Here is a 26,616-nt window from a genome sequence, read left to right as displayed (position 1 = left end):
CGATTTGTCTTCGACAACGACGATCTTCCATATAAAGTTTCATCCCCTATTTCACCCCCTCACAGGAAGAATTTAAAAAAAAAGCACGAACAAATAACTATTTATCTATCTATTTATCTCTTATCACGTGCCCACATGCCAAGTTTCATAAAGAACCATCAATTTATATTCGACAATGACGATTTTCCAAACAAACCTTCATCCCCTGTTTCACCCCCTCACACGAAGAATTTTAATAAACGCACGAACAAATATCTATTTATCTCTTATCACGTGCCCAAATGCCAAGTTTCATAAAGAACCATCGATATATCTATCTATTTATATCTTATCACGTGCCCAAATGCCATGTTTCATAAAGAACCATCAATTTATATTCGACAATGACGATTTTCCATACAAACCTTCATCCCCTGTTTCACCCCCTCACAGGAAGAATTTTAATAAACGCACGAACAAATATCTATTTATCTCTTATCACATGCCCAAATGCCAAGTTTCATAAAGAACCATCGATATATCTTTGACAATGACGATTTTCAATATAAACCTTCATCCCCTATTTCACCCCCTCACAGGAAGAATTCTAAAAAACGCGCGAGTAATTATCTATTTATCTCTTATACGTGCCCAAATGTCATGTTTCATAAAGAACCATCGATTTATCTTCGACAATGACGATCTTCCATATTAAGTTTCATCCCCTATTTCATACACGACAAGAAAAAAAATTAAAAAACGCGCGAACAAATATCTATTTATCTCTTATCACGTGCCCAAATGCCAAGTTTTATAAAGAACCATCGATTTGTCTTCGACAACGACGATCTTCCATATAAAGTTTCATCCCCTATTTCACTCCCTCACAGGAAGAAATTAAAAAAACGCACGAACAAATATCTATCTATTTATCTCTTATCACGTGCCCAAATGCCAAGTTTCATAAAGAACCATCGATTTATCTTCGACAACGACAATTTTCTATATAAACCTTCATCCCCTATTTCACCCCCTCACAGGAAGAATTCTAAAAAACGCGCGAGTAATTATCTATTTATCTCTTATACGTGCCCAAATGTCATGTTTCATAAAGAACCATCGATTTATCTTCGACAATGACGATCTTCCATATTAAGTTTCATCCCCTATTTCATACCCTCACAGAAAGAATTTTAAAAAACGCGCGATCAAATATCTATTTATCTCTTATCACGTGCCCAAATGCCAAGTTTCATAATGAACCATCGATTTGTCTTCGACAACGACGATCTTCCATATAAAGTTTCATCCCCTATTTCACCCCCTCACAGGAAGAAATTAAAAAAAAGCACGAACAAATATCTATCTATTTATTTCTTATCACGTGCCCAAATGCCAAGTTTCATAAAGAACCATCGATTTATATTCGACAATGGCGATTTTCCATATAAACCTTCATCCCCAGTTTCACCCCCTCACAGGAAGAATTTTAATAAACGCACGAACAAATATCTATTTATCTCGTATCACGTGCCCAAATGCCAAGTTTTATAAAGAACCATCGATTTGTCTTCGACAACGACGATCTTCCATATAAAGTTTCATCCCCTATTTCACTCCCTCACAGAAAGAAATTAAAAAAACGCACGAACAAATATCTATCTATTTATCTCTTATCACGTGCCCAAATGCCAAGTTTCATAAAGAACCATCGATTTATATTCGACAATGACGATTTTCCATATAAACCTTCATCCCCTATTTCACCCCCTCACAGGAAAAAATTAAAAAAACACAAGAACAAATATCTATTTATTTATCTCTTATCACGTGCCCAAATGTCATGTTTTATAAAGAACCATCGATTTATCTTCGACAATGACGATCTTCCATATTAAGTTTCATCCCCTATTTCATACCCTCACAGAAAGAATTTTAAAAAACGCGCGATCAAATATCTATTTATCTCTTATCACGTGCCCAAATGCCAAGTTTCATAAAGAACCATCGATTTGTCTTCGACAACGACGATCTTCCATATAAAGTTTCATCCCCTATTTCACTCCCTCACAGGAAGAAATTAAAAAAACGCACGAACAAATATCTATCTATTTATCTCTTATCACGTGCCCAAATGCCAAGTTTCATAAAGAACCATCGATTTATCTTCGATAATGACGACCTTCTATATAAATTTTCATCCCCTATTTCACCCCCTCACAGGAAGAATTCTAAAAAACGCGCGAGTAATTATCTATTAATCTGTTATACGTGCCCAAATGTCATGTTTCATAAAGAACCATCGATTTGTCTTCGACAACGACGATCTTCCATATAAAGTTTCATCCCCTATTTCACTCCCTCACAGGAAGAAATTAAAAAAACGCACGAACAAATATCTATCTATTTATCTCTTATCACGTGCCCAAATGCCAAGTTTCATAAAGAACCATCGATTTATCTTCGACAACGACAATTTTCTATATAAACCTTCATCCCCTATTTCACCCCCTCACAGGAAGAATTCTAAAAAACGCGCGAGTAATTATCTATTTATCTCTTATACGTGCCCAAATGTCATGTTTCATAAGGAACCATCCATTTATCTTCGACAATGACGATCTTCCATATTAAATTTCATCCCCTATTTCATACCCTCACAGAAAGAATTTTAAAAAACGCGCGATCAAATATCTGTTTATCTCTTATCATGTGCCCAAATGCCAAGTTTCATAATGAACCATCGATTTGTCTTCGACAACGACGATCTTCCATATAAAGTTTCATCCCCTATTTCACCCCCTCACAGGAAGAAATTAAAAAAAAGCACGAACAAATATCTATCTATTTATTTCTTATCACGTGCCCAAATGCCAAGTTTCATAAAGAACCATCGATTTATATTCGACAATGGCGATTTTCCATATAAACCTTCATCCCCAGTTTCACCCCCTCACAGGAAGAATTTTAATAAACGCACGAACAAATATCTATTTATCTCGTATCACGTGCCCAAATGCCAAGTTTTATAAAGAACCATCGATTTGTCTTCGACAACGACGATCTTCCATATAAAGTTTCATCCCCTATTTCACTCTCTCACAGAAAGAAATTAAAAAAACGCACGAACAAATATCTATCTATTTATCTCTTATCACGTGCCCAAATGCCAAGTTTCATAAAGAACCATCGATTTATATTCGACAATGACGATTTTCCATATAAACCTTCATCCCCTATTTCACCCCCTCACAGGAAAAAATTAAAAAAACACAAGAACAAATATCTATTTATTTATCTCTTATCACGTGCCCAAATGTCATGTTTTATAAAGAACCATCGATTTATCTTCGACAATGACGATCTTCCATATTAAGTTTCATCCCCTATTTCATACCCTCACAGAAAGAATTTTAAAAAACGCGCGATCAAATATCTATTTATCTCTTATCACGTGCCCAAATGCCAAGTTTTATAAAGAACCATCGATTTGTCTTCGACAACGACGATCTTCCATATAAAGTTTCATCCCCTATTTCACTCCCTCACAGGAAGAAATTAAAAAAACGCACGAACAAATATCTATCTATTTATCTCTTATCACGTGCCCAAATGCCAAGTTTCATAAAGAACCATCGATTTATCTTCGATAATGACGACCTTCTATATAAATTTTCATCCCCTATTTCACCCCCTCACAGGAAGAATTCTAAAAAACGCGCGAGTAATTATCTATTAATCTGTTATACGTGCCCAAATGTCATGTTTCATAAAGAACCATCGATTTATCTTCGACAATGACGATCTTCCATATTAAGTTTCATCCCCTATTTCATACCCTCACAGAAAGAATTTTAAAAAACGCGCGATCAAATATCTCTTTATCTCTTATCACGTGCCCAAATGCCAAGTTTCATAATGAACCATCGATTTGTCTTCGACAACGACGATCTTCCATATAAAGTTTCATCCCCTGTTTCACCCCCTCACAGGAAGAATTTTTATAAACGCACGAACAAATATCTATCTATTTATCTCTTATCACGTGCCCAAATGCCAAGTTTCATAAAGAACCATCGATTTATCTTCGATAATGATGACCTTCTATATAAATTTTCATCCCCTATTTCACCCCCTCACAGGTCGAATTTTCAAAAAAGCTCAAACAAATATCTATTTATCCCTTATCACGTGCCCAAATGCCAAGTTTCATCAAAATCGGTTCAGCGGTTTAGGCGTGAAAGCGTAACAGACAGACAGACAGTACTTTCGCATTTATAATATTAGTATGGATAATATGGATTTGGCCCTGTTTAACTAAAAATACACAAAAAGTCTGCATTACTAACGACTTAACCGCCATAAATAATCGTCTGAAATATAATTATATTAAATGCGTTATTCGATTAAATTTGTTTATTTTATTAAGTATTTCTCGTGAAGACACACACACACACACACACACACACACACACGCACACACACACACACACACACACACACACACACACACACACACACACACACACACACACACACACACACACACACACACACACACACACACACACACACACACACACACACACACACACACACACACACACACACACACACACACACACACACACACACACACACACACACACACACAAATGCATGCACAATGTTTCTATAATTATACTGATACTTATAAGTAAACTGTAACCGAATGTTTCGTCCTGTAATCCTCGTTTTGTAACAAGTCATCATCATCATCATGTCAGCCGAAAGACGTCCACTGCTGGACATAGGCCTCCCCCAAGGCTCTCCACTCAGACCGGTCTTGTGCTTTCCGCATCCACCGCGATCCCGCGATCTTAACCAAGTCGTCGCTCCATCTTGTTGGAGGCCTACCGACCGACAGCTCGTCTCCCGGTCCGCGGACGCCATTCGAGAACCTTCTGGCCCCATCGGCCATCAGTCCTGCGAGCAATGTGCCCCGCCCACTGCCATTTTAGTTTCGCAATTCTTCGGGCTATGTCGGTAACCTTAGTTCTACTGCGGATATCATCATTTCTAATTCTATCCCGCAGAGAAACCCCGAGCATAGCCCTCTCCATAGCCCTCTGAGTGACTTTGAGTTTTCTCATGAGGCCCATCGTTAGCGCCCACGGCTCAGATCCCTATGTCATCACTGGCAACACACACTGGTCAAAGACTTTTGACTTCAAACACTGCGGTAATTTGGACGAAAAGACACTGCGAAGCTTCCCGAACGCTGCCCAGCCGAGTCCGAGCCGAGTGTGTTGTAACAAGTAGTGATTCGTAATATAGTCAGTCTGATACTGGGATGTGTCCCTGGTGACAGCCACCTATGTAACTGTAACTGGCGTCACTGAAAATCAGCGTTGCGAAATAATCTTCAGATCTTTTCGCGACACATAGCTGAGTGGCGGCCATTTTGGCTGGTAGGCATGGATGTGTATATCTCAGTGTTTCTGTAAGTGTATCTATTTTTATCAGCCAATAATATTCAATGTGCATGTCTTCGTGGCTCAATATACTATACTTATATATTACTATTTACTTCAAACTACAGCTATGGAATTGGAGGACTCAGTTATGAGTTCTTTTAAAAAGACTCAGTCTTTAAGTTCTTGTTGGCAGGACTCGAGTTTTTACAAAAGACTCCAAATTCTGAAGGACTTAAGCTCTGAGTTTTATTTAGTCTTTAAAAATAGCTCAAGCTTTATTAAATAAGACTCCAAGACTCGAGTTTCTTACAACACACTACATAAACGCCTGCAAATACCGAGGCAAAATAGAGTGAGCGATCGTCCAGAAACAATTCGTGGCGACCGGAACCCTCAGCAATGAGGATTACGACAAAAACAGGGGGAGAAATGAAAGATTCCAGCGATTCGGAAACCATAAAAATGTATATCACTGATTTCTTACATTAAACACGTTGGGGTACAAGTTTTTATGATACAGATAAATCATACATAATTATGTTATTTATTATGTTTATAGAGATAAGACTAGTGTATATTGTTATATTTTAACTGTGAGGTGTAATAGAAGTATATGATAGCCCTTGAACATTTGAGTGTGTATCGGACGAGGACGCTGGGAAGTGCCCGTGCGCACGTCGATGATTGTGTAATGAAGTCCCCTGGAAACAAAACGAGCAAAATTATGCTGATCCAAATAATGTAATTAAAATGACATAGCTGATACTTTTACTTATATGAAAGACAGCTAAATCTATTCTGGACTACAAATGTAAATTATATTATTTAATTAGTTATGCTTTATATTGACATGTTATTAATTGGATATTTTTCGCATTTCAAATTTTGCCATTAGGCCTACTTGTCTTAGCATTTTTTTTTCTTTTCATCTTGTTTTCCAGTTTCAGTTTACATTAATTACAAACAATAGTATTTATTTTCGACAATTTAAAATATACACGTAATGATATAAAAGCAAATCAAAGGCATGATCCGCATGAGGGGTGCATGATCATACATAGACAGAATTTCCATACCTGAATAAATCTATCTCCGCATATTTCACAGATGTAAGGTTTGTCACCGGTATGCCGTCGTATGTGGAGAGTGAGGTCGTTGCTCTGCGAAAACGCCTTTTCACAATAAGTGCACTTGTAGGGTTTGTGGCCGGTATGTACGCGCATATGGCGCGACAGCTTGTTGCTACGAGAGAAACCTAGAAACATTAGACTGATTCACGCAAATAATCAACGCTAATGCGACAAAATAAAATAAGAATATAACGAACACGGGGATCAAGTACACGTTGCTTTAAATTAGTCCATGCTGCAACGTGATAAAAAATCGGTCCAGTGCGAGTGCGAGCGACTCGCGCATGAAGGGTTCCGCACTTCCGTACAATGTTTTAGAACAAACAGTTCAGTAATATTTTTTTGTAAAAAGTTCTAATACAAGCTTTTTTGCTGGCGGTACTTTTAGCCCCTGGTTAACAAAGTAGGTAGTCGTCAAGACGAATCAAATGAGACCAAAATCGATGCGGTCATGTCGTTTTATTACAGAGATCCTATGGCCAACATCTAACTTCATCATCAGATCAGCTCTACGTCATAATAATATTGCATTGTCATCGGATTTATACATGCATGCAAAATTTCAGCTCAAATTTCAGTTGAAATGTTAATTCCACCCGAACAAACATAACTAGTTATATTACATTACAAGTTAATAAAATCATATCACCAAAATGTAGCACTAGGTGCAAGTATTTTGAATAAAGAACAATTTTAAATTCTCATCCTCTTTGGCTGTCGCCCTGTCGGAGGCTGAATAGCACTTTACTCTTGCCATGCGCCGCGGCAGAAGAAAAAAAAATCTGTCACCGCGGTTCATTCACGGGAAATTCAGCAGACTTCGTATGTTGTGTAATTTAAATAATAAGAAGCTCGACTAGTGTGAATACATTTTAAACTGTATTATAAACCTTGTAAATAGTGTTAAATACTTAGTATGATTTGTTTAGTGTAAAAAAATATAGGTAAACATAGTGATTATACGGTGTGGATTTGGCGAGCGCTTTATCAAAGTTGGTATCATTGAGGTTTGTGGTTCATAAATTGCTTTATTAATTTTGCACAAAAACGAATAAACCATATAATCAGACAGTTACTATATTATACTATCGAAGCTTTTATAAAACATCATTAAAATCGCAAACTTAAAAGGTAAATATTCAAACGAAATAGCTAGTCGTAGTAGTCGGTAGTAAATAACGCCTAGCAACCAAAAAACGCTAATAAAACACGTTTCTTGTATGATGACCCCCTTTAATGTGTAACTTAATTTATTTTTTATTACTATTTGTTGTTATAGCGGCCACAGTAAAACATAATCTGTGAAAATTTAAAGTGTCTAACTTTTACGGCTAAAGAGATAGAGCCCCGTGACAGACGGACAGACAGACAGCGGAGTCTCAGTAATAGTTGGCACCGTTTGGGTACGGAACCCTAAAAACGATGAAGGTATTTTTTTTGGTATGCTAGAAGGCAGCGAGAGGGGGCCAAGTAACCATTGTGTGGCCAAAGTTTCAGCCGCGCAATTAACATAATACGCTCGTCGGTCCGCTGCCCGCCCAGCTGCCTGTGAGAACCCAACCCGCAACTTTAGAGTGAAGAAAACGTACTTATGTACTTAGAAAACCACTATTTATATAAAAAAAAAGTATGTAAAAAATTACCTTTCCCACAAACAACACAAATGCAAGGTTTCTCTCCGGTATGAGACCGTCGGTGACATTGTAAGTCCGACGACCTCGGGAACCCTGAAAGTGATGACTACATAATTATTTTATAATTATAAGACGGGCTTGCGTGGACCAGAATTAGTTATGTAAGTAGTAGTAGTAGTAGAGTTAACTGCTCCCCATGTTAAAGTAGTGTCATATAAAATTGACACTTTTAATCCAGAGTTAACGATGAAATTTTTTTACCGAGAAAAACAGTACTCAACTACTCGTGCAAGCGGCCCTGAGCATTTTAAGCCTACAGGTGAGGCTTCATCAAGGTAAAATGCTTTAAGTGTCATCTATACTCAGCGGTACTAAATTGGGCCCACTCTAAATACAAAACTACTTCTTACTGCATTCATTTGTGAGCCACATTTTTGTCGCTCAGTATACTTACTATTATCGTGCTATATACAATACAACACAAACATTCTTTATTGAGGACCACAGATCAGTACAATCTACCTACCTAATTTATATATAGTTTGTTATAAAATGAATCACACTACTAAAACGCGAAGCCATACCACCCAACGCGTGTCAGTACTAATCAATCCCATACATTTACTATGGCCAGGTGCATCCCACGTGCAGCATAATTGCTGACACGCGTTGCGTGGCGTAGCGTGACGTCGCATTTTAGTATTTAGTGTTTTTCTACCTTTACAATAATACTAGTTGGACTATAAGCGTACCTTTACCGCAAAAGTCGCATTTATACGGTTTCTCCCCGGTATGGCGGCGCATATGAACTATTAGATTTGACGAGTTAGAGAAACTGCGTCCACAATACAGGCACAAACAGTTATTACTAGCACTTTTATCGCGATGGATCTCGTGAACTCGCTTGTGGGATCTGAAAAATATACCTTAAATTAGGACATACATAATGAAATAGAATAACTTATTGTATATCGCTTTGCAAACATGGATGGAATCCATCTAATCATTACTAATGAGAAACTTTGTAAAAACTTTTTTATTCAATCATGCAAATAGACGTCTGAACTGATTTAAATGATATTAGTTTGAAGATACTTTAAGTCCCGGGAAAGGACACATGACAGTTTCGCTCGTGTCTAACATACCACGTTCCGAAAATACCACATTAATACTACATACACTACCTATTTACCACATTTCTAGCTTACCAGATATTCAAGGAAGTATTTTTTTGGTAAAATATCTTATTTTCGACATCTGGTATTTATTTATTTAGTTATTTAATGAAAAGTTACAACTAATAGTAACTGTATAATAGGAATGTAATTAAATAGGTTAGTCGGTTAGTCAGTAGATAGTTTTTACTTTTGAAAATTATATATTTCGCGCATGGTAGCGATAATAAACGAATTCTTGGACGAAGTCCCGGGGAACAGCTAAGTACTAATAATAAGTAGGCTTAGATGTGACACTGTAAGAACATACCAATATTACCTACAGAGCCACTGATTTTAGACTACATTATCGACGTAATTTTTACTTAGTAGGTAGTGCAGCATTACAACGCTGCATGAGTGTTTCAAGATGCAAACTTTTTGGTCGATTTTCAGGCGTTTTTACTGGCCGGTTTTGTCCTGGCTGTTAATGCTATTATGCTACGTATTTGGAATTTTAGTTTGAAATTTAAAATTTTGCTTCTGGGATTTCAATAGTTCGATAGGCGTTTTGTTTTGAGCCCATTCCTTGATCACACGTTGTCGAGCGTTGAACATATATCATGTTGCTGCAATTTATACTAAGAAAAGTCACCAGTGCCCAGTTTCTTCAATACAGTAATATCACTTTTCTCAAAAATGTCCGTAAAAGTTGACATTATTCTTTACATATCGGAAGGTGAAGTGCATAGTTTAAGGTCAGCGAAAAATTAAAAAGTTGAAAAGATTGCAGGCGCTCTAGCTCGACAATAATGAATTAGCGCGCCTGCAATCAGTCACAATTTTTATTTTAAAGTTAAAAAGGCCGTGGAAATGTTGGCACAAGTCGTATACGGCCAAGTGGCAGCCAATGGCCGGTATCAGATATTTTGTTGGAACTCCGGACTTATTTTATTGGGTCTGAAACAGCTTGTGGTGTTTTCGGTGGAAAAATACACCTGCAGTTTATTTTAAATGAAAAAAAAGGCGGGAGAGCATAAGAAAAACATTGGAATAAAATTAAATGTTATAATATATTTTGAGAAAAAGTTTATTCTATTTCAGAATTATTCACCATTTTTGAGAAAAGCTTTATATTAGTCTCGGCTGGAATGGCATTTGCTGGCTTCGTATTAGTTAAACGGACTCGCAAGCTCGTCCGTTTAATTCTCATACTCAGCCAGCAATTGCCTACTTCCAGGCCACGACAATAATCTACTATTATTTTGGCCTCATCTTTTGGAAGCGGAGCTGGTTTGCGCTACAAGCCAATATCACTATTATTCGAGTTGTTTTTCCTGCACGCCTGTGCTGAAGGCGTATCTCCAATGTTGCCGATTTTTCATCGGTCCGAGCTTTACTCCGACTTTTACTCCAAACTATGTCGCACTCTATGTAAGCGTCGACAATCCGGTTTTACCTTCTGTTTAAACACGGAGGACACGGTACGCGGTATCCACTGTTCTGTCGGTTCTTAGCTGTCATCCAGGTTCCGGGCAAATGAAGAGGAAAACTGAGGATACCGTTGTGGTTTAATTTACTTAATAAGTGTTAAATTTAACCGTTTGTTGCTAGTTTATACCATTCTAATTCTCGTAATACTTAAGGTGCTTAGAAACTCCCATAGTGACTATATTTTTTTCCCTCAAGTTGTAGGCTAGTTACTTAAAGTTCTCATGATCATGAAAATTTAGGTACTAGTTTTATCATTCTAAAAAGATTTGATGGGATTTAACTTGCGTGTTTTTTTTTATTGCAGTACTGTTTGAGTACCTTTTGTATTGTTACATATGTGTTTTACAAAATTCCAAACGAGGCTTGCCACTTTTAGGTACCAATTCGACCTGAATAACTATTTGCTTTTAAGCTTCTAAATACCTTTTGCTTTTTCTACGCCAAAAAAATCCCGGTGATCTTCATTCGCAACGTGTGTTCTGTTCTGTGTTTATAATATTTTTTTATATATCTCTCGGTGTTATGATACATTTTTTATATGCTGTGAGTGTTTGTTTTTTCTCGATGTACGGTTTTTAATATTTATTAAATATAGTCAATGCAAATTCTACGTTGTTTAATTTATGTCAGCATGTCTAGGGGTCTACGAGCACCTTAAGTGTCCTTAGACCCCTAGTTATGTTACAGTAGTTACCTTGATATCGCAAACTAAATACAAACAAACAAAACACAAAATAACGTTCTTTACCACTTGCTGGCATCTTGTATTCGTTTAAAGTGTAAATACATATTATGTTGATTATTCATGTACAATCCCACTAACCGTAAATTATCCCTCCTATGGAATTTCTTCTTGCACACATCACATTCAAAAAGTTTTTCACTTGGCATATGTTGTTTGGTATGTCTAGCAAGTAAATCTTTTCTGAAATTAAATAATACATGTTAGGGTAAATCGTCAATTACTGGCCACCTTTCACTAAAAGTGAATTCTAGTCACCTATAAAAAAAGAGTTCATTTTTAGTAAAGTGCCAATTACTGGCCACCCTTCAACAACTGGCCACCTTATACCGAAATTAATTCTGAATTGATCACCTATAAATATAATTCCAGCCAGTGGTGGCCAGTTATCGAAAGGTAGCCAGTAATTGACGTTTACCATACATAGTGTATAATAAATAAGTAGCAAGGCATTAATTTAAATAATTCTGTAAGCAAAAAACTGACTTATAAACAAGTATATCTATATAAGTATGTTCATCCGTTGCCTGGTAGGTATACAAAGTACAAACTTTGCTTAGTTTGGGACCAGAGGCCGTATTGCCTAATGTTTCTGACGCTCGCTATCGCATTCAAATGACAGTTTTTGTATGCGAAATCTGTCATTTGATTGCGATCGCGAGCGTCAGAAACGTTAGGCAATATGACCTCAGGTCAATATTGGTGTCAGGTGTCCCATATCTATTATTATTTATTTATTATTTGTAAAAGTGACAATGGTAAACTTACCTGGATCGGTTATCGAATGAAAACACATTGAGAACACGTCCAACCGAAACCGGGCAGGTGCGGTTTTTGATTCTTAAGTTGTGAAATATTTATTTTCATCATCATCATTTGAGTTTGGGGTCATTCAAGTATTACGTAAGCAGAATTTTAGTCTGTTTTAACCCCCTCCTCCCCCTTGTCAGCGAAAGTCAGCAAAACCCTACCCCCTCCCCCTATGCTTACGTAAACACTGGTATATATATTTTTAAATCTATTTAGGTTTCTTTATGCATGTGAATTTGTTGCAAGCAGGGTAGTCATATTTGCTTGAATTAAAACCTACTACATTTTGCAAAAACAAACATCAAAATAAAAAATAAATATTGCTGACGTAACGTAAGCACCATCTAGACCCCCCCCCGGCCCTCATGTCATCAAAAATATGCAAAGTAAAGACCCCCCCCCCACCCCCTTCGGTGCTTACTGGAATGACCCCTGTGAAGAACATAACAAGCGTATATTTAACTTGAATTGTTTGTTGTTAAATTCATAATGTTAAAATCTTTCAAGTCGAATTTAAAAGAACGGATTGGAAAAAAAATATTTAAAAAAAAACATAAAGACTTAACTAAACTACTCAAAAGAAAATAAGGGCCACTTAAACATTTATTTAGTGGCTAATTAATGATGCCCGCATCCTTCAGTATTTAAACTCTTTCATCCTGCTGTTCAAGTCTAATAATAGCTGGCCAGAAATTGAAGTCAATAAGTAAAAACGAAATTTCAGCCAAATGCCCTTAAAATGTAATCATTTTTTATTCTGTAAAAAACCGTGTTTTTTTTTCATCTGTTGCCTAATTTATTATCTCGTGACTATAATGCCACGACAACGAACACATTGTCATATAGACACCATTACTGCCACCAGAGCCATAACATTGATTGGCGAAGGTCATTCACAGTGGTCTGTCGCTGCTTCATTTGGATTCTCTCGTGTTGCGAAGGCCTGGATCGGGTAGAGTGCGCGTGACTGCGCCCCAAGAGGATCGTTACATCCGGTTAAGTGCCCGACGAGAGCGCTCTGTGACGGCTCGTAAGTTACAAAATCGTCTACGGCTGACAACGGGGACACGTGTTAGCGACCAAACGATACGTAATCGACTGCATAAAGACCAGCAACGGTCTAAACGGCGAGTAGTACGAATTCCGCTATCTAGGGTTCAACGTGGAAGTCGTTTAAGTTTCTGCCGTCAAAATTCGGCTTGGGGCATAAATCAAAAGGGTATGGTGCTTTTCACAGATGTGTGTAAAGTGAAGATTGGTAGTGACGATCGGCGGATTAGAGTATGGAGACGACACGGCGAAAGATTTACTGATGCCTGCATCAAAGACATTAACCGCTCTGGTGGTCCCAGTGTAATGATTTGGGCTGGGATAAGCTTGCTCGGCAAAACTGAGCTTGTTTTCCTAAAACAGGACACAGTTACTACACAACGGTACATCGATAAGGTCGTCAGGCCACATGTGTTTCCATTCGCACGGAGACTGGGCCCCGAGTTTTGGTTAATGCATGACAATACCCACACAAAGCTCAGGCAACTCAAACTCTACTGGATATATATCTCATATTTGGTCCTACCATGGCCAGCGTACAGTCCGGATTTAAACCCCATTGAGCATCTCTGGGACCAATTAAAACGAAGGGTTAGGGAGCATGAGCGCGAGGTTCATAACCAGCAGCAGTTTATCGATGCTCTGAAACGTGCATGGGAAGAAATACCAGCTGAAAATGTCACAAATTTGATCCAGAGTATGCATTCTAGGCTCCAAGAGTGTGCAAATAAGAGAGGAGGACACACCCGATACTAAACAATTAAAAAAAAGAGCAAGTGTCAGTTTTTGTTTTGTTTTCTGGAGAGTTTCTGAGGTTTTCTGTTGTAAATCATATTAATATTCATTGAAATAAATGAAACAATTGCCTACGTAATTAAGTGATTATTAGTCTAAATAAAAACAAAAGCGTTGTTTAATGTTATTTTATTGTTACTATAATTTTCAAGTAACGATCAAAATACTTAGTGGCCCTTATTTTCTTTTGAGCAGTATAGATACTGTCGAGGAAACTGAATCGAGATCCAGGATGTGTCCTTTCCATAATCAATTGCGCTATGATATCTTTATCTGATGTATGGAATGCCAATATGACATCAGTAGCACAAAGATTCCACCCTGGTACAGACACCTGCATTTTATCTGCGACAGTGGAGCGTGCCGTGTAAAAATATCTGACACTTTCTACCAGCCCTGGAAATAGAGTCGTATCAGAAATTTAAACGCGCTTTATTGTGTCAGATCAGATGTTAATGCAAGTGATTGTCCACGATTCAGTTTCTTTAAGGCATACAAGGTTGATAAAATAACTCACCTGTAAAAACATCTGTTGCAAGTGTCGCATTGATACTGTCTTTCGTCTAACTTCGTTTTGGGGTCCATGAACTTGACTGAGACGCTTTGGCCCTCGTGAAATCGCAATATGTGCTTGTTTAATGATATTTCATAAGCAAATTTTAGGCCACAAGTGCTGCATATAAATTTTCTTTCTATTTGCTTGCATATATTTCTGTGGCGAGCAGCTGATTTCAACGTCGCAAACACCTGAAATAAAAAATATGCTGGTCAATAAGGTGGTCAGAAAAACTTATTGCAACCCAACTTATTAAATTATCCAAAATCCTACGTACTAATATTTCTATTATCATTTTCTTTCCCTCTTACCTTGGAACAAAGGTTACAACGTTGTGAAAGTTCTGGGTGTTCTGCATCATTATGAGTCACGAGATCTTCTTCTGATAAAAATACTTCACTGCAAATACTGCAAACTTCAGGAACATTTATATTCTCCTAAAATAAAAGAAGATGCATGTAATAAATCGTGCTATACTTACTCTCCCGGGTTACCGTGACGCTAAACAGGCATAATTCCGATCTATATGGGAGTATGTTTATTTTGTGTTTAAATGCTGTGTTTAAAGGCGGTTGCAGTAAAGTAGGTACTAGAAACTTCATAAACATTTCTAAATTAAAAAAAATTGCCAGCAAATATCTGTCACTCCGACTCATGTCACTCGTCGCTAATTTTACACTAAACGGTTAGGTAGGTACCTATATTCGTATGTCAAGAGTGTAAATAGTAAGCTATGAATAAAACACAAACAAGATAGGTACGTATCTACTAGCTTTAATGAACACTTAAGGTATTTTTAGTTAGCGTGGCACAATAGTCCAATTGTTATCTCAATATTAAAAATGACTCGAACGAAACGTATCAAAATTATCGCTAAATTGACTTTAAACGATTATACGATAAAGCTCTGCGACAGACGCACAGACAGACAGACAGAGGAGGCTTAGTATAGGGTCCCGTTTGGCACCATTTGGGTACGAAACCCTAAAAACAAAGCACTGAATTTTTGTTTGTAAACAAATAGTTATTATTAAGGGAGTACCCTGTAGGTTTTGATTCCCTTGAGAGTTTCAATAATTTACGGAAATTTGCAGCATAAACGGCTGCATCTTTTGATTGCGTTGGCTTAGAAGTTTGATTTTTTCACAGCTTCAAGGGACAGTAGACCTCAGTATTTGATATAAATTTCAGCTTGATGCCTCCACGCGTTCCCGAGAAAATGGGTCTTGACAGACAGACGGACAAAAAGTGATCCTATAAGGGGTTCTGTTTTTTCCTTTTGAAGTACGAAACCCTAAAAACTACATATTTTTTTAATATTTTTAATTTATATAAAACTAAAAATCAATCAATAAATTAAATAAATTGAATTATATAATAATGCATAAAAAATAAAAGGTACATAGAAAGTGAATAATTTCCACTGTTGCTATTTCATTTCCTCGCAATCTAAATAAAAAGCAGTGTAAAATCGGAGCATTAAACCCATTTTCCCCTCGACGTGTCTATCCACCCTCGCCGTCTTGGGTGGCTATATGAACGTCTTGGGTGAAATGGCTCGTTTTATGCTCTCGTTGTACAATCTACTATTAATATTGTGGTTTACCTGAATCAAGTTACCTACCATATCACCATTTGGATCCAGCAGGTCTCGCAGTAATACTTCTGTTAGATAGCCAATTTGTTTGCTCCTGGTTTCAATACTTAAAGTTGTGTCTTGCTTAAATAGACAAATTATATTAATTTAACTTGTTTTTCTAATAATCAAAAACATACAGTTTATGTACTTACAGTCAACATCTTGTTAGAATAATTTGTCCCATTGCAAATATGTTGCTCAAAATGCAGAATATTAAGATACATCTTTTTACACAGCACACAACAGAGCATTTTTGTGCCTAAAATAGAAATATATAGCTAGAATTAGATGATATTTATAATCAGAATCTCGGAAACGGCTCCAACGATTTCGATGAAATTTGGTATGTGGGGGTTTTCGGGGATGACCAATCGACCTAGCTTGGTATTTTCTCTGGGAAACGCTTATTTTTGCTCGGTCGCCCAGTTACAAATTACAATTATTTATATACCCATAGTGAATTAGTAAAGGCAATTTATAGTAGATTGTGTCTTAAGGGCGGTAAATAAGGAATTACGAAAGAGAGTGTATTAGAAGCCCGAAGTCGAAGACTGAGGGCTTTAAATGAGTCGATGTTCGTAATTCTCGTACCGCCCGTGCGACATACAATGTTTTTCATCACATTTGCGAGTAAATTTTTATATTTCTAAAAGAAAAAATATAATTGTTCCAAATATTGGCGATACCTTAGGCTGCGCTCTTGGCAGCGTCCCCCTCCCCCTCCCTCAGCATGTGCCTAAGCCGCGTGTGCATGTGGTCCTGCTGCTATGACACGGACTCATTTACCATCCTTGGGCTTCATGACAAGAAAATTAGTACGCGCAATGACTCATTTACCGACCACGGGTTTCATGACAAGCACATTAAGGTCGAGGGTTTTATTTGGGGGGTTGCAACCAAGGTAGCCTGCATGTTACGACACTGTTTACGAGCAAGTGTGATGAAAAGAATATTAAATATACCCAGCGGCACCAAATTTGGCCAACTAAAAATTACCTATTATTGCATACATTTGAGGGCCAGATTTTTGCCGCTCAGTATATTATAGACAATATTTAATTGTATTCTGAACATATAACAATTTTGACATTTATAGGAAAGAATGTGGGAAAAAATTAATGTGAAACAATTGAAAAATATGTTCACATGCACAATTCGACTCAAGAAAGTCTTAGACAATCGTAGTCGTTTTGAGTGATTAGAATAGATACGTATTTTGCATAATTTATTGAATCAGGCGTTACTTGGCGGAAGTCCGTTCATATCAATTAACTATTTACAATTACCTTGCGCACCCGCGACCTTTTGATAGCGTCTATGGAACAAAATATGCACATGAACAAGGCTTAACAGTAAATAAATAAAATTAGAAGGTAGTTTTAAGTGACGGTTAAAGTTTGTAAAATATTTATATGGGTAGTTTGTTTGAGAAAAATAAAGTGCGTACCTACTTGAGGATTTACAAATTTAAACTGTTTGTTTTGGTTTGTTAGACTAAAATCTGGTAGCAGTAGCATGGTGAATGGTTGTAGTGCTCTGAAGATAACTGGTTGAGTTCGAAACGCATCAGTATAGTGTGGTGGTGGTGACGATAGTTAGGTTTGTGTTATTATGTTTGTGTACTTACACCAGTGTGGAGGTGAAGATGCATAAACACACATTTGTAGCATAGACGCAGCTATCATAAGGTCGCAGGTGAGCGAAGTAATTGACTTTATAATTTACATCTTATGCACTCGATTGCTTACCTTTGTGTTCCATCATATGAATTCCTAGTTCTAATTTAGTTTTAAATTCATCTTTACAGAATAAGCAAGATTTTGCTTTGTTAGGATCAACTTTCATGTGATAGCCATTTTCCGATAGTTTACTTAATATTGTCTGAAAAAAGCAAACAACCTTAACTAATTGTAACATTTCAATTAGTATAAAAACTACACTTTATAAGAGAATATATCTTACACTAGTTAGCAACTTTTTTGGTCTGCCTCTCTTCTTGGGGCCCATAAGTTCAGCATGATTGGTCCACATGTGCTTTGTTAAATTATCTGCATTCTCATGACATGTGCCGCAAAGTGGACAATATGTACCATGTTCATCTTCACACTCCACTTAAAATTTAAGAGCGGTATTTCAATAAAATTTAAGGTAAAAAATTATATGTTTCCAGATTTAATACATTTCTAAATAAAATCTTACCTTTTACACATTTTTTTTGCAAATGCTCTTCCAGTTTAGCCACTGACTTAAACTCCAAGTAGCAATTTTTACACTGTTGACATGGCCGATTACCATCAACTTCACTCTCGTTTTTTATTGTATCTAAAATGATAGGTGGGTATTTCTTCACTAATTGGAAAATTTTAGCAGTCCCCACTTTCCAAGTCCACCCTTTTTCTTCAAATTATGATGAATAGAACAGTAAAAACCAGCCAAGAGCGTGTCGGACACGCCCGAAATAGGGTTCCGTAGCCATTACGAAAAAATTAAGAATTATTTTTCTAACGATTTCGTATTTTGTACGGAATATTCTAAGTATAGGTATATTTTATACCTTAAATTTGCACTTTTAAAGTTGAATATTTGGCAAACAAATCACGGAATTGAAAAACCGTTTTAGCAACCCCCTAATGGTTTTAAATCACCTCCACTTTACGTCTATGGCCTCTCGTCTATGGTCTACACTAAAAAAAAATGTTTTTGATTTTTTTATTGTACCATTTTGCCGGCATACTTTACATACATATATACTCGTGCAAAATTACAGCTTTCTAGCATTGATAGTCCCTGCGCAAAGCCGCGGACGGACAGACAGACAGACAGACACAGACAACAGACAGACAGACAGACAGACAGACAGACAGACAGACACAGACTGACAGACAGACACAGACAGACAGACAGACACAGACAGACAGACAGACACAGACAGACAGACACAGACACATTTTTTGCCATTTTGGCTACGGAACCCTAAAAATGATTTTGCACCATAACTATATATACAGTGTTGTATATAGCTATATAAATGTATGCACAAATGTCAATGTTATCAATTATTTTTATATGTATTAATCATAATCAGGCAACAGGGTACAGTTTTATGTACTCTTGGGACAATGTTTGATTAAAAATGTTAATAAAATGAGAAGCATATTAATTGAAATTAGGGTTGCCAACTATACTGTTAAAAGCAGTATTATACCGCTTTTTACTACGTTATACTTTTTACTGTTGAACTAAAATAAATAAATAAATATCACAGGACAATTCACACCAATTGACCTAGTCCCAAAGTAAGCTTAGCAAAGCTTGTGTTATGAGTACCAAGCAACGGATAAATATAATTATATAGATATAGATACATACTTAACCCGAGAACAAACATTCGTATTTTTCATACAAATATCTGCCCCGACACGGGAATCGAACCCGGGACCTTACGTCCTTATTTATCTTAATTTTAGTTTTGATTCTGACGAGGTCTGTGCGGCTTTTAAAAATTAAACTAAATTTATAACTTGTGCAAGAAGCACCCAAAAATTTGTCTTTAAAACATGAATGAAAAAGAAGAAAATATTGTTCATTATTCTTAAATACTGTTTATTTCCCTTCTCAAACGTATATATTTCTTGTAAAAAAAGTAGGCAACCCTAATTGAAATACTACTTTATTTTAAGGTCATTAGAAAAATATTGCTAAATTGTCACACATGGCTAATATAAAATATTATCTGGTACTTATCAAATTCTGGGTTGGGGACATGTCAAGCCAAGGGACTGTTTTTGGGGTATTTGAAAAATTGCAACAAGTTAACAAAATATGGCTGTTTGTAAACAGAAACATTTTTCTTTGACATTTATCTCAACACATTTTTCCAAAAAAAGCCAAGGACAATGATTTTTACAATTAGTGGAGAAATGCCCAGATACACTTATTTAAAATAAAATTGTTACATAAGTTTTAATGAAATTACTGCTGTTTTTCATATCAGACAAAAATTCTTGGTAATATTACTAAAATTGTTAAAAGTTCTATACCTATTACGTTGCAATATGTGCAACGGGAATAGGTATGGTAGTAGGGGTGATAATTACTTAGCAATTTACTAATTTTATTGATTTATGTATAATGCTAAAAACATTTATGTCTTACCATTATTACTCCAATCCTTATAATTTTCAGGTGAGGCAGACAAGGAAAAATCGATTTCCAAGCCATCATCATTGTCATCAGCAACAGAATTCTCGACTTTGACACCATCTGCCAAGATCTGTGATCAAAACCAAAAAAATATTATTTTTTCTTTATATAGTAATATTACTGCTACTATTTTATTTATAGAGTGGTAATAAATAAATAACTTTAATTTACATGATTAATTATTTTAATGTTTGTTTATCTTATAAACAGTAAGAGTTAAGTCACTATTGTCTTGGAGTAATTAACTTCATTTGACCTGTTGAATGTTCGCTCGTGGTTCGCTCAAAGTTAAAGAAAATAAAATACTAAACCTGCTACGTACTATGTTTCAAAAATGATAAATGGTTGGCTTTTTACCCGACTGCGAAGAAGGAGGGTTATGTATTTGACGCGTATGTATGTCTATTCCTATGTCTTTTCGTAACTACTCAATGGCTGAACCGATTTTGATAAATGATACGTCATTGGATTCGTCTTGATGACGCGAGTGACACTGGGTACATGCAATTCTTGAAAAATCAAAATGGCGGATTTTTTGCGCCAAATTGAAAATATTCAGAAAATGATTTTTATTCAAACCTATAGAGTGGGGCATCAAATGAAAGCTTATATAATTAGCCCATTCTAAATTGATTGAACATTTGTTCCGGCTCCTTTTCACATTTCGACATTTTTCATACTTGAAAATATGGGGATGAAAGTTCGTCCAAACAAATTTACTATAAGTATATTTATCGGAAATATGTGTAGCTATGCTTAGTAAGAATGCTGTCTTAATTATAATCCTACCCTCCTAACTTACAATAAAGGACGTAAGATGTCAAGAGTTCACTATGAAGAATTAGTCCTTTCGTGTTGGCAGGGTAGAATACTCGTCGTATTGCTTAAATGTGGCTACCCGCAAAATATTTATGTTTTACCAAAGAATGGAAGAACAAAACAAAATTAGTTGAGATATAAAGCAATGTATTCAAATACGTTATTTTTTCATAAACCGTAGAAGTTTCTATGTTCTATTATTGGCAGAAATAAATTAAAATCTTTCCAAAGTTACTATTCCACGCGGAGCGGACGAAGTCGCGGGCAAAAGCTAGTAAAATAATAAATTAAAAAAATCAAAAAACCCGACTGCCTTTAAAAATACTAAAAAGAAGAAAACAAATCTAGTGGGCTAGAACTTTGTTAAGCAGCTAACTTAAAGTTCAACAGTCCGGACCCATTTAAAACGTGACACTCAATAATGAATGAAATGAAATGAAAATGAAAAATGAAAATTGTTTATTTACTTTAAACTTAAGTCAATTTGACATCAGTGATTGGAACTTCCTAGTAGGTATGCAAACCTGTGTCAGGAAGCCCCGCTCCTCCATAGCAACAAGTCTCAAACTAGAGATATTTATGAGGTGAATATCTAAAATAATCTAGAATATCTCAATAAATCTTACCTAATGGGTCCAGACTGTTGAACTTTAAGTTAGCTACTTAACAAAGTTCTAGCCCACTAGATTTGTTTACTTCTTTTTAGTATTTTTAAGACAGTCGGGTTTTTTGATTTTTTAATATTAAATTTTTTGGATGTTGAGGAACTCTACATCTAAATAAAAAGGTTCACTAAAAACCTCTGAATTCTCCTTCTTGTAGAGAAGCAGAAGAGCAGCATGTGCTTCATGAGACTTTGTCCTATAATTAAATGCATTGATTGCTCTTTCCTTGCAGTCCTGGCATATTTTTGATGGTAAGCCATCATCTCGCTCAATCTGTGAAACACAACATTATAAATAATTTTATCAAAGCCACAACACAAAATTGAACTTGTAAAAGGAGAAAAATACTCATTGTGTCACAATACATACAAATGCATGTGTTAGTATTATCAACAGTGATCAGGTTACTCTCATAATTACTTAGTACCTGGGCAACCGAGCTTTGCTCGGCAAAAACTCTGTAACAATCGTTTTCCCAGAGATAAGGCCAAGTTATATCAATTTTTAATCCCCGAAAACCCCTACATACTAAATTTCATCAAAATCATTGGAGCCGCTTTTGAGATCCCCGAATATATATATACAAGAATTGCTTGTTTAAAGATATTAGATAGATACATCTACAAGGACGAAGTTCATGTGCACAGTGTAGTACTATTAGTTATTCTGTGGTACAGTATACTATGAACACAAACATTTTCACACCTATTAGCGTTTTAAATGGGTGGATCAACTATTTCTTGTTGTTTTTCGGTCCCATCACCAAGGGGAGAAAAGTAGCACAATTTAACAGAAGAAATGTGTCACATTGTACTAACATGCTTATTAGATGACCAATTACAGAAGTTTAAAACTACCACAAAAATGCATGTTTAAAAATTGCAATCCTACAAACTTTGTTAACCCTTAAATACCTACCCCACATAGCCATTTTGATGTTTCCAAGTTTTTCCCCTAATAAATAAATTAATAAATATACAAGAGTTGCTCTTTCACATGTTTTAGATTTTACTATGAAACTATATTGGTATTGCTTTTACTTAAGTTTTTTAAAGCAAAAACCAACCCAGATTATATCTGTTTCTCTTGTTTACATTAATTTTCATATGTTTTATATACCATAAAGAGTTATACAATACAACACCATTTGAGTCTTTTGATGCATTCATCAAAATATGACATAGCTATAAGTAATATTTCTAAACAAAATACACACATTCCTTCACCCAGTGCTGACGAAAGGATCCTTTAAACTTCAACGTTTTTTAATATAGGTAATATGAGAACTAGGTTAACTTATTTAAACTTGTGTTAAATCTATCTAACTAATATTCTACTTACGCCTTAGAATGAGTAGAGTACAAAAAAATGCTTAAGTTTGACCACCGAATTTCTTGTTAAAATTCGAAACAGGTTTACATCCTGTCCTGAATTAAATTCTAATTATTATCGTGCAGTAAGTAAGGAACATCGTGCAGTAAGTACCTGTTTTTTTACTATTAGCAATTTGTTGTTAAACATGGTAGAGGTAGGTAGACAGAACAGAACAAACAAAACAATAAGAAATTTCCAAATACCTTTAAGCCCGTTACTGCATTCAGAACATAATCAAATTTTATTGATTCAGAGTACACATCAAAAACAGAATGCAATATAGTTTCCTTTGATAAACAAGTTCGACATAAATTTTCCATTTTAATTTGAACATTAAAAGACGAAGCCATATTTGATTGATTTGGTTTTTGCTTGTTCCACAGCTCAGTCGGCTTGTCTATTAATTCTTTGATATTAGGTATGTATGTTAGTAGTAGCAGACGCTCGTAGGTGAACAGCAAGCCCAATTTGCTTCCGGAGAATACCTACGCACTACGGCCACTGCGTGTGATAATATATGTAGTTAAAATTATTGCCTACATTGAAAACGTCATAAACATGAACACACCACACACAGTTATTTAAGTAAACATTAAAAAAAACTCAACATCGTATCGCGCGCGACTTTTAAAAATCTTAAAATAGAGTAAAATAAATAACAATCATAAATGAAACTGAAACTGCCCGCATCGCGGAGTGTAGTTATTGTACGACCTGGACAATGCTCGACCGATTTTGTACGACCTGATAATTCAATCACATGGTCACTTGGAACACGGGTCGAGCTTTATCACCCCGTGCCAATTTTGTGCAACCTGCTATTGTACGACCTGATTTTGTACGACCTAATAATCGGAACTCACTTTTGACAGCCAGTAATCGATTCACATGATCGGTGGTCAAGAGTGAAAATCTAGGGATGGAGTGTGCTTAAAAATTACAGCTAACTGGTTGTCGATCAACTGTCATTGACTGTCATAGAGTAACGTAAAGACGTACGATGAGATTAAGAAAGATTTGTTTTTTTCTAGATTGAAAAGGTGAAATCAGGTAAATATAAATGATTAATTTGTACTTAAGTAAATAAGATCATCTAAATCGATGAAGATAACTATAATATTATAGTTTCATTTAATTCAGGCAGGACTGGATCGTTAGGTGTGAGGTTATTTTATCTGTTTGCACTGGTAGTGACTGTATGTCAAGTCAAATGGGCCAGAAAACTGGTACGATGTGGATCATGTGGATAGATTAAAATACAGTGACAGGCCGGTAACCCATGTACCGGTTTTGGTTAACGCCGTTATGGTAATTCATGCTACTTATTTCCGTCAAAATGAGTACTGTGTCAATGCAGGTTTGATCAGAAAACAACCGCTAAACGCTAGTTTCTCTGTAAAAGTTCGCGTGGCGCTGCCACGAATACTCAGAATAAAATTTGTACTGTGTAAGTACTTATTAAGGTGCTTTGGGGTAATTCTGTAAACGGGGTTATTCCATTTATTTAAAATTTCTCCTAAACGTGTTGATGTTTAACCACTGGCAGCACTTAAATGGACGCCCCATTTACCGCTCCTCGCGTCTCTCCAGATGATGCGAGGCGCTGACATCGGTTGGACGTGCAATATATATTTTTTTGGGTCGAGTGCATTTTCGTGCCAAAAAGTTAAATACGAAATAACCCCAACACCGCTAACTCTAAAACCTGATAAGTTACAAGATTGAACTATTAATGTTATGACAAATAATCGTTTTTTGCGAATGACTGTGTCAGTCTAAAAGGCCTAGCTATAGTTTAAATTTTTTTCCCGAATTACCCCTTTAGGGGTTATTCCAGTGAAGTGATTCCGAAATAACCCCAGCTTACTTTAGTATGGTAATTGTCTGAGGTATTCAAACTTTCAACTTTTCAAGATTTACATTTTTTTATTTGTGGTGTAAGGGGCCAACCTCCATCTATGGACCCCAAGCCAACCTTACCTGCCCGTGGTGCACCCTGCCGTCTGACAGACTGGGCTCTAGCAGCTGGCTGATTGCGGCATAGCGCAGCCAAAATCGGCACAGTTAAGTCCCCGGGCCCCGGATGGGCTGCAGCATCGGCGGTGCAATAAACTGTGCCCTACGATCGCCAACTCGCATGCCCAGTGTGGGGATTATGGGCAAACCCCTACCAGAATGAAGCGCACGGCAAAGAGATGGCCCCCAGTTCCCGGTCGCCCCGCTATCCCTTGCCATAGTAGCGTTCATGGTAACGGTGGGGCAGAGGATGCTAAGAATCCCGGTCGATCCAAGGCTACCTAAGTAAACTGACCCTGGCTACGTAGAACGGACGGACTTTTAGGACTCTTCTAGCGCAGTTGGAAGTGGAGCTGGAGAACATAAGGTGGCATATTCAGGAGTTAAGTGGAATACATAGAGAGGGAGAGGGCACCATCATCTTAGACTCGGGCCACCTTCTGTACTTCCGCGAGGATGATCAAACATCACAGGGTGGCGTAGGGTTCCTTGTTAATAGATCCCTCTCTAACAACATTAAAGAGATCTCCAGTGTGTCGAACAGGGTAGCGTACCTGATACTTCGGCTATCAAAACGATGTAGCATGAAGTTTATTTAGTTGCTTGCATACTTGCTTCTTTGAAATGATTATGGTTCACGCGAGCGAAGCATGCTCACTTGCAAGCTTGCTTAAATGTTTGCTTGCATGCTTGCTTGCTTGCATACTTGCTTGCAAGCTAGCTTAAATGATTGCTAGCATGCTTGCTTGATTGCTTGCTTCATTGAAATGTTTAAGGTTCACGCGAGCGTAGCCGCGGGTAAAAGCTAGTTCAAAATATAAAAGTGACATGGCATTTCTAATTGTTTTATATACTTACTAGTATATTCCCGCGGCGCTCCTCTCCCCCTATTCTGCTATTCGGGCGGAGACAAACTCTACAATCCACACATCAAAGATCATAATAATCTGTCCAGCTGTTCTCGAGTTATAAATGGTGTAACTAAATCCAGCTTTGTTCTATAATGTATGTAGATTTAATATTCCTTTGCGGCAAATTTTGAGAACCACATTGCGTTTGTGGGGTTTTCGGAATATGAGATTGAAAAAAAATCTGTAACT

General features: G+C 36.6%; 1 protein-coding gene across 1 annotated transcript; it reads right to left on the bottom strand.

The window, feature by feature from the left end:
* Window positions 1-5,881: 5,881 nt before the first annotated feature.
* Window positions 5,882-24,233, bottom strand: LOC141434818 (uncharacterized). Its single transcript, XM_074097264.1, has 15 exons — window positions 23,704-24,233; window positions 22,262-22,399; window positions 20,595-20,712; window positions 18,639-18,761; window positions 18,402-18,550; window positions 18,188-18,320; window positions 16,592-16,698; window positions 16,425-16,520; window positions 15,112-15,237; window positions 14,762-14,991; window positions 11,671-11,772; window positions 8,952-9,112; window positions 8,209-8,292; window positions 6,512-6,690; window positions 5,882-6,136 (listed from the first exon to the last, which is right to left on the bottom strand). The coding sequence occupies exons 1-15, from the start codon at window positions 23,848-23,850 to the stop codon at window positions 6,023-6,025; spliced, it is 2,007 nt and encodes a 668-aa protein (XP_073953365.1). The 5' UTR covers window positions 23,851-24,233; the 3' UTR covers window positions 5,882-6,022.
* Window positions 24,234-26,616: the final 2,383 nt, after the last annotated feature.

Source organism: Choristoneura fumiferana, chromosome Z (genome assembly GCF_025370935.1).
Source record: "Choristoneura fumiferana chromosome Z, NRCan_CFum_1, whole genome shotgun sequence".
In the NCBI taxonomy this organism is placed as follows: Eukaryota; Metazoa; Arthropoda; class Insecta; order Lepidoptera; family Tortricidae; genus Choristoneura; species Choristoneura fumiferana.
This window is presented reverse-complemented; position numbering and strand designations above follow the sequence as displayed.

What these genes read in the sequence shown, in the direction of transcription:
- LOC141434818 (XM_074097264.1), bottom strand. Translation starts at nt 23,850, where the DNA reads ATGGCTTCGTCTTTTAATGTTCAAATTAAAATGGAAAATTTATGTCGA. An exon ending in TCATATGATGGAACACAAAG is followed by an intron (nt 16,699 to 18,187) that starts GTAAGCAATCGA and finishes TTTCTATTTTAG; the next exon opens with GCACAAAAATGCTCTGTTGT. An exon ending in CATAGGAGGGATAATTTACG is followed by an intron (nt 9,113 to 11,670) that starts GTTAGTGGGATT and finishes TATATTTTTCAG; the next exon opens with ATCCCACAAGCGAGTTCACG.